This window comes from Prorops nasuta, unplaced genomic scaffold, assembly GCF_024137725.1.
Source record: "Prorops nasuta isolate Cenicafe-Biocafe unplaced genomic scaffold, Cenicafe_Pnas_1.2 PNAS00017, whole genome shotgun sequence".
NCBI classification, from domain to species: domain Eukaryota; kingdom Metazoa; phylum Arthropoda; class Insecta; order Hymenoptera; family Bethylidae; genus Prorops; species Prorops nasuta.
The window spans coordinates 4,323,513-4,336,187 of NW_027116814.1; the positions used below are offsets into that span (position 1 = coordinate 4,323,513).

The following is a 12,675-nucleotide window of genomic DNA, read 5'->3' on the forward strand; positions in this document are numbered from 1 at the left end:
AATCAGATGATTGTGATTGTCCCCATACACTAGCCTACAGGAATTCATTTCATTCATCATGTTTGAAAACATGTATACATAAACATAACCTCAAATGTGTGATTAGCTTAGCATTCCCCATTAGGAGTTATTTTATTTTTAATAAACATGGAGCAATTGCAAACAGCTTTAACTTCAATTAAAGTTTTACGATCAAGTGTTGGGCAAGTTTTTGAATCTCTTGGAAATGGTTTACGAACAGACCATGGGGAAGAAAATAAAGAGACCAAATATTTACTAGAATTGCAAGAACTTTTGACAACTGTTAACGTAAATTTAAAGTAAGTACAGTACTTTAATTGTGAGCTAGTAGATGGTATACACATTACATTTAATTATATTGTTATCAGAGATGTTGAACAAGCTGTGAGTAGCTTAAGTGCACCCCCAGGACCATTTACATTAGCAAGCACTTCATATCTCAGTCAAGAAACAACTCAGGATAGACAGGCTCTCTATGGTACTCTTGTAAACAGTTTTAAATGGACTGATAAGGTTCATGAATATAGCAATGTTGCCCAGACATTGTTGAACCAAAATTCTTTGAAGAGATCTTATACTAATTCCAGTAGAGCAAAACGAGGAAGGATACAAACTAGTAATCATAATGTACCACAACAGTAAGTTTACTTTGATTACTTCAATAATTACATATATAAAAATGTTATCTTTAATAAAGATGAGACAATGTCTTTCAGGCAAGTGGATTCTATGATATCCACTTTTGATAGATCGTTCCATGATATGACAGTATCTGTATCAAGACCATTTGCATCAAATGCTGTGCTGCATGTTACATTGGGCCATGTACTGAAAGCTGTGATAGCCTTCAAAGGCTTAATGATAGAATGGGTTATGGTGAAAGGTTATGGAGAACAGATGGACCTGTGGACAGAGTCTAGGCATAAAGTATTCAAAAGGGTTACAGAGAATGCACAATGTGCCATGTTACATTTTTATTCACCAGCTTTGCCCGAATTAGCCGTTCGTTCGTTCATGGTAAGAGATTTGTGCGAAAAGAAAATGACTATTACAATATTTATTAAATATCGTTATTTATTAATTTCTTCTGCTTTCACAGACATGGTTTCATAGTTTAATTAATTTATTTAGTGAACCGTGTAAACGTTGCGGGTTACATTTACACAGTGCATTGCCGCCCACGTGGAGAGATTTCCGCACTTTAGAACCATTTCACCAAGAATGCAAACCTTAAGTCCCTTATGTTAAAATGCTTTATTATTATATTTCCTAAGATAAGAAATAAAATATAATTTCAAGGTGATTTTTGTTAATTACATGTATGTATAATTCGTCTGATTACAAATTATCAATAAAATCTGGTTGTAATTCATTGGCAGGCGTAAATGAAAAGAGATCATAGAGAATGTAAGGGCTTTTATAAAAAGAATTTGATTACATAATTTTTAACAAATGTAATGTAGAATATATTTTGCATATAAGATTGCAGGTTGAACTCGGTGGAACTTAATCCTAAGAAAGTTTTATTTGTGGATATTGCTACACATAAATTTTTGACTGTGCATTTTATATTTGCGAGATTGGAACACTGAGAGAACACAGATATAATACAAGATATCGATAATTTATCGTTCATAGATAAATTTTTCCGGAGTTTTTTTCAGGTAAGCTCTGTGTTTAAGAATTAAGGAACTTTTTCAGAAAGGGGCAGTAATTGGATGTACAGTCAAAAATTCACAGCATCCTCCAGAAATAATTAAGAAGACAAAGACTGTAAAAAAAACGTATTTTACGACTGAAAAATTGGCATCAATTAGTAGAGAAAAATTTATGGCTATGCTGATTTTGAGATACAATATACAAACGAGCCGGCGTTAAAATTTTTGCTTGGAATAAATGGCTCTGCAATGAATAATTTTTTTGGATTTCCTTTGCCCTACATGTGTATACCATTCTTAATATCATTATAATCAGCTGATTAGCTTTTTCATAATACTAATTAGTATTATATGTAAATATAATTACGCTGTAAGTACTTTTCACATAACTGTACACACATTCACATTTGGAATATTGGCGCTCATTACTCCGGAGCACAATTAGTCGTTTGAGTGGCAGTGAACTTATTATACAAATCGTTATTGTGATCACCTTGTTGGACTGTCCTTCATTTTTCATTTCGTAAGGCTATTAATTATTATTCATATACGCGGCGTTATACTCAAGAAATTTAATATCAACTCGAAACATTGCGTTTATTTTATAGTTTCCCCTTGCCATGAGAGTCGTGAAAGGTTTGAAATGCATATCGAGTGCTCGTCAGTTCTTTTTCTTCATTAAAAAGAGTTTCTTTAGAATGTATACATTATGTAGTATTTTTGTCGCTTTAGATCATCGTATTATTATATAGAAATGAAATGTTGACGTTTGGTGAAGAAGCGCTCAACAGCTCACATCGAAGACCTATATGCTACTAGTAATAATATATAAGGAGATTCATTACACTTTTTCCTGAAATCTTCAAAATTTTATACGTACGTTACATTATATTCTCTCTCGAAGGAGGAATGACGAATAGCTCATTCGGAGCTTTTGCGAAACTCTTTGTCACGACTTCAATGAAGGCCCATACAGCGCACTTGACTAAAAGACGTCTAAAAGATGTCTTTACGTCAATCGGTGCTGTATGGGGATATATACGAGTAACTGTAAAACGTATTCGAAATTTCAGTACATAGTTGACTCACTGTGTTTCGTGTCTCTATGGAATTGGCAATGCTCGAAATGAAAAAGGCTCATGTCTCAAAACTCTTTCTACAAAGAATCAGGATTGTTTTCGTTCGATTAAGGAATTTCACTGTCGCTTCTTGCGACGGTTTGAAAATTGGATATGCAGGTAGATTCAATCGTTTTTCGCGACTATTGTATCAACAATTTGTAAAATCTTTTCTTGCCTAACGATTCACCAATTTCTCCTCTATTAAGAATGTACAGCTGTCGTGTGCCGTGCTTTTCGACTCGCTCTTCAATCCACTCTCTCGCGGTACGTCGCACTATTATTTGACTTGACCTAGCATCTAACTGTTATACCTAACCTAAATATCGGTAATTAATAGTATTGTAAGATTTTATCTCTCGCCCGATAATATACCGTAATACAAGGGAATCTACGTTAGCAATATCGTTTCAGTTCAATAGTACGTTTTTTTATTGCCTTTCTCACCGACCTTTGTAGGATTCGAACAGCTTATATAGACGCAAATCAATCGAAAGAGAATAATTTCCCTCCATTTTTAAATGATAGCTACAATGTGTGACGTAAGTGCGATGCTCGGTGATTCATCGATCATTCTCTGGTCTACTGCAAATACGCGTATCGCAATATTATCGTAAAAAAGCCAATGCGACTGAATGAAAAATTCTGCTAACCACATGTTACAATTTCTTCCTCTCTTTGTTGTTTCTATCGGAATGTCGATGTGTGCGTAACGCTTTTTTTCGCTTATAAAAATAGAAAACACAATAGGGAATAGTGGAGAAAGCTCGGGAGAGTCCGATTGCGAGTCTGAAGCGCGACGAGAAGAATGGAAAACAGGAGAGTGTCGGATCATATTATTATATCAGTTTATAAAGAGAAAGAGAAAGAGAAAGAGAAAGAGAAAGAGAAAGAGAAAGAGAGAGAGAGAGAGGGAGCGATGAATGGAGGGGGGGGGGAGGGAGGGAGGTATCTTTACGTAGAAACCAGGCAGAATCACAGAGACTATTGAGAACTATATGGAAACTATATATAATCTCACGGTTAATCTTTAATGAGCAACGTCATAATACATAATACTTGTCCGGCGTTTCTCTCTTTTTTCTTTTTTATATTTTTCTATTATAGTTTTTGTTGCTCGCGCGCCTTGAACGACTATGCTAAATATATAATTGTCCGTCATCTTTCTTTCTATACAGTATCTAGGCTATTTTAGAAGGGCGTCGTTAATTTAGGATTATCGTACATTTGCTTTAATCGGTGAGACATTCGAAATACTGCAGAAGTATACAAGTATATATACACGTATGTACAGATAGTAATAGTATATAGTATATATATATATATATATATATATATATACACATATATATACTATATATTTTAGAGTTAAGGGAGAATTTTACCTATAAAGACTTTTGCAAGATAGATTGACGTGCATCTTTTTTCTTCTTTTTTTCATTTAATCGAAAGATTACGATGATAAAGGGAAGTAAGAAAAGGCATGCCTCGAGCTGTAAGTGTGCACCAGGCTGCTGTAGAATTTATGCGCGATACGCGAAAAGGAAGGGTATGATAATTTCTCCGTCCGAACGACTGGCCCCATCTCGTTCCAATTCAATTTTCCAGCTTCGTTCTTCTCATCCTCTTATTCCTCCTCCTCTGCTAACAAGCAGACGAGGCACCCCTCTTCATCCACCTCTAGAAGTAACTACCTAATATTAAATACGTGCGCTTTATTCCTTTCGATTATTATGAACGCGTGCGTGCAATTTCCTATTTACACCGTCTTACGTAATTTTAACCCCGTTCTCAAGAAATTAACACTCTCGCCCTAATTATTAGAAAGTTTACTATATATACGTACTCTGGTTTTACGCTTGTATATATAAGTATTGCCGATCGATTCACGTTAATCTCAGTTTTCAGAGGCACCATGCAACTTTGTCGCTAAAATTTATCTCTTCGTTAATTTAATATTTATTTATAATATTTATACTTCTTATATATGTGTATATATATATATACACATATAGATTTTCTCTTGCGGAACGTTAAAAAAGTTTTCCTGCTTTTCGCTTTTATGTACTCGTCTACCTATACTACATATATATATATATATATATATATATATATATGGTATAGTGCAGAGCAAGGTGAGGTGCTGGATCTTCAACGAAAAGGAAACGAAATTATCGCGAAGGATGAAAGGTCCGTTTTTAGAGTAAAAAAGAAAGCAAGGATTGGTTTGGAAGCTTTGATGCAATTTTCGCGCGCGCGTTCATCTCTCGCGTTCTACAATGCTACGTACATCAGGGTAGATTCTTTCGATGTCGCACGACGTTGGAATTTTTCTTTTCCTACACAGTGATCGTGATTGAGAAGCTTATTTTTTGCGCGTTTTTTTTCTTGCTTTTTTGTCAGAGGCACAAATCACTTTCGCGGCTTTCAATAGAATTTTTCGTATTCTCATCGAGAGCGACGACCCTCTCATATGCAGCCTCGTCAACTGCTATTCGTTCTATGTACATAATAATATATATATATATATTTAACCTCCAAATACACGTAAAATAATCTCGATTAAAACGACTCGAGCCAGCCCTACGTAGCTCCGGTAGAACCCGTAAGTTCTCCATTTTTAGAATGTGTTTACGTAGAAAGGATGGTCCAAAAAGCGACGCGCTCCCCCATGCCAATCCAACGAGTGAAACTTTTCACTGTAACCGAACGCGTTCGGGACTCGAATAATAACGTTGTACAAATATGTGAATGGCAATTTTTTTGCTCTAGGGTCGGAGCCGAGTTCTACCTTGGTGTGGGTGAGCTCGTCCCTCAATGGCAATAGAGAGAGAGAGAGAGAGGGAGAGAGAGGATACTTTCCAACTAACCTCAAAATTCAACAGAATCGGACAAAAATATACACCATGTTTACTTTGATCCATCCCTCAGAGCATGGACATTAAAAATTCATTCATCTACATACCTATAAGAGATATGAATTTTTTGCAAGAAGACTCTTAGAAACTCCGTTTCGCTTTTGAAAGATGGGCTGCAAAAAATTGATGTCTTTTATGCAATTACGGAGATAATTCTTACGTCGACGCTCAGGAAGAAATTAAAGCAAACGTGAAATATACCATTCCACGTCTCGTTGATCTTTTAGGTCGGTGTCTTTGCCCAAAAAGTCGGGATTAAGTAATTGTACCGGCTTAAATTTTTAATAGTAATAATATAGCTTTCGTGATGTTTTTTTCTCCTCTACAAATCATTTTTGTATTTTTAATTAAATTCATATTAGTTCATACACATGTAAAATTTCATGCATTAACCCACCAATATATTTTCAATAAATATCATCTATGCAATGTTCCCTTTGGTATACAATAGCAGTTGCATTTCTTTAAGTGATTTCTATTAATTAAACGCTAATACTTGTGACTGCAGAAATTTTTCGTTAACCTATACAGCACACTTGACTAAAAGACGCCTAAAAGATATCTTTAAGACACTAGGTGCTCTATGCGAAGTTACCGATACATTTCTATTCTTTGGATGCTCTGGACACCCCGAGCACCCATTGACGGGTTAAACCAACAAAAGAAAATACATTCGTGATTTGGTGAACAAAAAATTGAGGTTGGTATATACGCTTAATTCCGACTTTTTTGCAAAGACGCCGACTTTGAGGTTAGTTTGAAAGGACCCGGTGAGACGGAGAGACAGAGATAGAAATAGATATAGATATAAAGGGAGAGGGGAAGGGGTGTGGGGATTGCGCCGTCTATAAACGGATAAATTGGCAAAAGTGCGAATTATTGGCGCGTTTGTGCCCGGCTGTCGTTGTTTCGTGGCTTCCCGCAGGGGTCCGTTGAAGTCTCTGCACAAGAGATGGCGCAGTCGTAGGTTCCAGCGGTAACTGCGATACTGAGGCTCCCCCTGGCGTTAACGATGATTCGCCGACGACGCAAACTCTTCCTGAGGAAATTTGCGCAAGCCCTGCTACGTTGGGTGATGATCTCGTAGAGCTGGGACTCTAGAGCGATGCTATTGGCGAAGAGGGGTGGCAGTGGCAGCGCTATCGGTGCAGAATTGGCGACGATGAGATTAGCGATATTAAGAGGAGCTGTTTCCCATTGTCAGACACCGCTGTTCGGAAAGCGTGGCGGGGGAAGCGGGGGCGGTGGTCTCTCCGGCTGAGCGGGTGCGACGGAACACCGCTCGGATCCAGCTGCAAATACAACTGTAGAAACACGTTAGTCCCAGTAGCGCCCTTGTAGTCTCCAACCAATTTCACTTTCACTCGCCCTCGCGGAATATGACCAATCAATTCTATGCTCTTATATGCGCTATAGGTACTCGCTCCGTTAGGCCAGGCGCTCTTGGTTTATATATATTATATATATATGTTATATACAGGGCGCGACTGTTAAAACGTCCCGAAGCACGGATAACGAAAAGGGGCGTGTCTTCGTGACTACTGGAGTTACCAAAAATTTTGTTACGACCTGTATGAAGAAATTTTGAAAAGATTACAGCAAAAATGTAATATTTGCTGTACCTACATAGATACTCTTCTTACACATCCGTGTTCTGAGGCGTTTTAACCGACGCACGCTTCTTTACATATATATATATATATATAGTTAATTAAACGTACAATACACATTCTCAACGCCCCATTGAACGATAAACGCGGATCGACCTCGGCCCATCCGGAGCTACTCCTTTCCTTCCATTTTTTCTACAAGTTCTACTCAGTCTACTTTTTCTACTTCCTCGTTATACACGTGTACTATATCAAGATATAATACTACAGAGGCCCGACAGAGATGAAAAGCGCAAGCTTACGAAAACAGCTGTTGCCTACTCGAAAAGTACTCGAAGAGTAACAATCGACGAGTGCAAGGAGCTTCGGCTCGAGTCCACTTTAAGCATCCTACAGCTGCATTTTCTCAACGGCCATTCGTCGACGAAGCACCTTGGATTATTCAACGAGACCAATTTGCCGGTTCTCCAGCGAGAAGCCTTCTCCTCCTCTCGTATCGATGCAGGAGCAACAGTCGAAATTTTCTCCGCTATACAACTACGTTGTGTGCATATATATATATATATATATATACACACACAGTGATTGGTCGACGAATGGACAGCACAGCGAGAAGCTCCGAGGCGAAAAAGAGCAACCGATTCGGAATTTTCGCTGGACCTCCGAGTGGAGCGAGACTTCTCGCGCAGGCACACACAGACATACATAGATATTTATGTATATATATAGTATACTATAGGCAGGAGGGATCCTTTGGAGAAACGATCCTCGAACAATGGCAAATATTCATGCGCTCATGCCACGGCTTCAGACATGCGGCAGCAGCGTAAAGAATACAATATAAATCTCAAAGGTAAAAATTAGAGGCTCTCCACACATATAGAGTTCTCCTTTCAAATCGACCGTCTCCCGTCTCCCGTCTCCCTGGAGATCCCCGGCTGTCTCTCGAAGAGTCCGTCGTGTTACTTCCGCCTCGGCTGCACGACTACTACAAAGGCCAGTGTGTGTCGTCTTCGGTGTGGTGGAATCAACGGCTTAACGCTATTGGACTATCTATATATATATGTGTGTGTATATGTGTGGGTATATTGCCCGTGTCCCAGTGTCAATTAGGCGATGGTACTGTGTCTCATGAATGTCGTAATTGCTCGTGATATGATATGAAATGATATATATAGATATAAATGACATGGCGAAGCCTCGACTGAAAGAAAACTGCGTGAACACCCCGTTTTTATTCATCTTCGTATATTGTTATCATTACCTCTTCTTCCTCTTCTCTTTTCGTTAATATATTATACATATTGCAGATACAGACAAACCAAAAAACAAGACTTAAAGAGAATGGTGTTTTCGAGCGACGAACTCGCGAGTTTACGGAGTATGCTCATCGTTTATCGATATATAGCAAAGAAAGTCAGCTATGCATCGTTTGGCTCGATTTTAAGTAGTCAAGGTGACGCTTTAATCAGACACTGCGATATTTTGATTCCGTTGCGATTTTTCGAACTCATACTGAAAGCAGAAAAAAGAAAATGTTTGCAAATAATTAGAAAACAATGGTATACAATATGAGACTACAGAAATCAAGATGAGATTTACGAACATACATTGATATATGATGATATATGGCAGCATGCAGTATGATGGGCTTGGATATGAATCTTTGAGCTGCGAACGATCGTTTCTCAGGGATTTTCATAAATCTAGTCGCATCACTGTCTTCTCACGACGAATTTATGCGAGGTTCTTCGTTGGCAAATTTTTTCAGGTACGTAGCTCAAAGTTGGGACGACGCACTCGAAAAAATAGCAAACCAGGTTACGGTGGGTCTGGTTGCTGATTTTTTTGTTAATGCTGAGAGGAGTGGGGAAGAGGGGGAGGAGAGGGGGGGGGGGGTCCAGGTTATACGAGTTGTTTGGTCAGGTTTTTAAGCCTTACATGAATCGGGATGTGGCTTCTCCTCTGCCACCATCAGGGCTGCGCTCTCAGCTGGTGGTATGTGACCCTCTAATGCATTCACACAGTTTTGCATGCTCCTGGAAAATATGACGCGACTTTTTCGAGCTTTCTGTTTCTGTAGATTTTCTTGTAATTGCTTTTAACGCTGGATTCCCCAAGACCAGCCTCCCAATTCATTCCCCGCTTTTGTTTTCTCTCTAATATATCAGTTCGTACGTGTTTTTCGTGACCCTCCTATATATACGATACAGAGACAAGCCCCTTACCGAAAATTCAAAATCCTTGGAAAACAATATACTTCCCCAGAGTTTCTCTCTTTTCCAACGAAGAGAACGAGATCGTTCATTTCACAGTTTCTAGCCTTGTACAACGTTACAGCGTTTTTCCACTGGCCTGTGTAGTAGGTTCAACGCGATATTTTTAAAGAAAACAAAATTATATATAGAGCTGAAAGAGTTTGATCGGATTGAGAAAAAGAAAAATAAAACGAAAGTAAAATAGAAAATAATGAATTTTATTTCAACAGGATAATCTGTATACATTTCACTGTGGGTAACAGAAACGTGATTCTAGTGGGAAGCAGAGTGATAGTGAGGGGGGGGGGGGGTAGTGAGAGTGGTGTACATAGATGAGAAACAAATCGAGGAAAATGTATAGACTACTCAAGATCCATCGAGAAATGAAAGAGGTTTTATTTTACAATCTAAGAGAGATAGAGATAGATAGAGAGAGAGAAATAGTGAGAAAGAGATGAATATGTGTGTGGTAATGCCGAAAAATTCGCTTAACTCTACTGTGTGCGTGAAAATTTTTGTATAGGTTCTCAGTAAAATTCTGAAATTATTCTATGGTTTTTCTGTGACGTAGTTATGGTTGGCAGTGGTGGCGTCTGATAGGACGGTCTCCTTGCTAGAGTTAGTGGTGAGCTCCTCTTCCCTGCAATACAACAACGTTACAATTTGCCATAAAGCCTCGGATAAATGCTGGTTTCTATTAGTAGCCCCACAGTATACGCAATATTGTTCAAAATCCCTCAAAATTATGGAAAAAATATATTCAATCTACATCACAGAATGAAAAATCAAGAAAAAACCTGCACCGAGAACAATTTTTCAACGAAGGAACGATTTTTCACTAAAAAAAATACACAAAATTATCGATACAAGCTATCGTTTATCACATCGACAGATTTAAATAATTTTTTTAATCAAAAATTGTTCGTCGGTTGAGAAAAACGGTTGAAAAATTGTCCTCCGTATGATGATTCGGTGTCTCTATTCCGCATCTGTGTGTTCTTATTATTAAATGTCTGTGTATGTGTCAGTGTATACGTAATAAGTAGAACATTATTAAAATTATACTATAATACCTCGACTGCAATCACTGTTTAACGCATTTCGCATTTTAAGCTTTTCACGAAGCCCGAGGCTATTTTTGCATAATGTACTTATGAGTTACACACTAAAATTCACCGAGCAGACTCCCCGAGTTTCTAGACTGGAAAATCTCTCTATGGTATATAGTATATATTTATTATACATGTATATATATATCTGAGAGGGAGGAGAGTCCGGTGAAATCATAAGCTACGAACAAACTAGCAGACAGGAAACCATTTCCAAATAAGCCCTCGAATGTTTCGGCAGAACCTGCTAAAATAATTCGTATACGCGCAAGTAGCAAGAAAATGCTTGGGATAAGAGAAGAGAAAGAAAAATTTCAATTGAAAATAAAGAAAAAGTGCGTGTGTCTCGTAAAGAAGGAAAAACAAAAAAAAGTGGAACTGGAATCGATCCAGCTGGTATCCTGACAGATTAAAATGTCTCGAATGTATTATATATATATGTATATATATATATATATATATACAAGCTTATCGTTAGTAATGGTTATGGCAAACGCAGTATAGAAGAAGCGCTAGCATGCAGCACAGTAACAGCGTCATAAACGTCGTGCTGAAAAAACTATCGGGGTGGAAATTGTATAGGATGGTAGTAGTATATATATACCTAATTGAAGAGAGAGAAAGCAAAAAGAAAAAGTGATCTTTCGCCATTGGTATACACCGATTGGACGGAAATTAGATAAAAGAGGAGGAGCATGCCGTAAAATACAAGGCTCCTGCGGGGGTCGAGTGATCGGGGCTCTTACGTCGCGAGCTTCTCGATTTTTCTCTCGCACACACACACACACACACACACACACTCCAATTCCACGCGTCTTTCTCCCGGAGTGGATCGCGGTACGCGAAGAAGCTCCGCGTAATAGCCCTGAAGAACTCTTTAGAAACTGTGAAATGTATATAGATATACTGTGTATCTCGATAAAAACAGGAGAGAAGAAGAAACGATAGTTCACCGGGGAGAACGAACCATGCATCGGGTTCGGTTAAGTAGTAAGCCCGACGATAATTCAGACGTTAGCTAAAAACAGTAAATAAAGATATATAATAGGCATGCCAGGCTTTGGAACTGTCATCGCTCTTTCAACCAGAATACTCGCTCTTTTTTTTAAGCAGATTTATAATTGAGGGTTTCTAAGAAAGGCTTTCTCCCTGCTGGTACACTCGCTCGGTATATACTCGGAACAAAAAACTTCATGCTGAATATCTGGAGGTTTTCAGTTATCCAAAAACCGATCGATCCTTTTCTGCCTTCTCTTTGTACAGGGGGCGAGAAAAAAAAATCTTCGTGAGAGAACAAGACGTTTTTTGCATGGACGAGAAAAAAAAGCACCCTTGGAAAATTTCAAGTAACTGTAAAACTCCATAGGACTCTTTGATACACTTAAGCGCTAAATGACACACGTACATATATATGTGTATATATATATAATTACAAGCTTTGTTGGGATACGGCTTGTCTTTCAAAAGTCTTTGGTAAGATTGTTGTTACTGTTTCATGGTTGTTGGGAGGAATGAAATTGATAATTTGTAATATTTTTTTTCTATTGAGAGGAGGGGGGGGGGGGGGGTATAGTCCTGTCTATTTTGCAAGGTTATTTTTTTTGTTCTCTGTTTCTGTTCTTAGCAGGGATGGCCAAGGTATCTTTCATGAAATTGCCATGCAATCAGAGAGTCGATATTTATATATATAGTATAGGAGAGATAGAGAGAGAGAGAGAGAGAGAGAGAGAGAAAGAGAGAGATATCGATGTAACATCATTACAAAATCACCGCAGAGAATAACGAACAGTGTGTAACTCACCCATAAAGTCTGCTGTCCCGCAAACTGCTCCTGCGCCAGATAACACAGAAAGCACAAATTATACCACACGTTGCTTATATATCGATCAATATTCGAATCATCGTCACATCGAAAAGAAACGTCACGAAATGAACGAAAAAAGGTGTGTCAGAGAACCGTTAAATAATGATTTTATTTAAAGA

At 38.1% G+C, this 12,675-nt stretch overlaps 2 protein-coding genes across 14 annotated transcripts in view; one reads left to right on the forward strand and one right to left on the reverse strand.

Annotated features, from left to right (window-relative positions):
- The first annotated feature begins 31 nt into the window (after positions 1-31).
- On the forward strand, positions 32-1,644 carry MED27 (mediator complex subunit 27). Of its 3 annotated transcripts, none has more exons than XM_066737440.1 (6): positions 32-320; positions 390-659; positions 738-1,038; positions 1,121-1,320; positions 1,401-1,428; positions 1,504-1,644. In XM_066737440.1, the coding sequence occupies exons 1-4, from the start codon at positions 148-150 to the stop codon at positions 1,253-1,255; spliced, it is 879 nt and encodes a 292-aa protein (XP_066593537.1). In that variant the 5' UTR covers positions 32-147; the 3' UTR covers positions 1,256-1,320; positions 1,401-1,428; positions 1,504-1,644. The 3 variants fall into 3 exon arrangements, with proteins under 3 accessions (XP_066593537.1, XP_066593539.1, XP_066593538.1); XM_066737442.1 differs by having other exon boundaries at positions 1,511-1,633; XM_066737441.1 differs by having other exon boundaries at positions 1,121-1,428; positions 1,511-1,633.
- Glut1 (Glucose transporter 1) overlaps positions 1,423-12,675 on the reverse strand; it is a 33,804-nt gene continuing 22,551 nt past the window's right edge. For 4 of the 11 annotated variants that reach the window (XM_066737428.1, XM_066737427.1, XM_066737430.1 and 1 more), the window contains 3 exons: positions 12,494-12,523; positions 9,267-9,364; positions 1,423-7,019 (listed from right to left, as the gene is read on the reverse strand). In XM_066737428.1, coding sequence (XP_066593525.1) covers positions 6,916-7,019; positions 9,267-9,364; positions 12,494-12,523 — 232 coding nt within the window. In that variant the 3' untranslated portion in view covers positions 1,423-6,915. The other 7 variants (XM_066737431.1, XM_066737432.1, XM_066737435.1 and 4 more) reach the window with 6 other exon arrangements.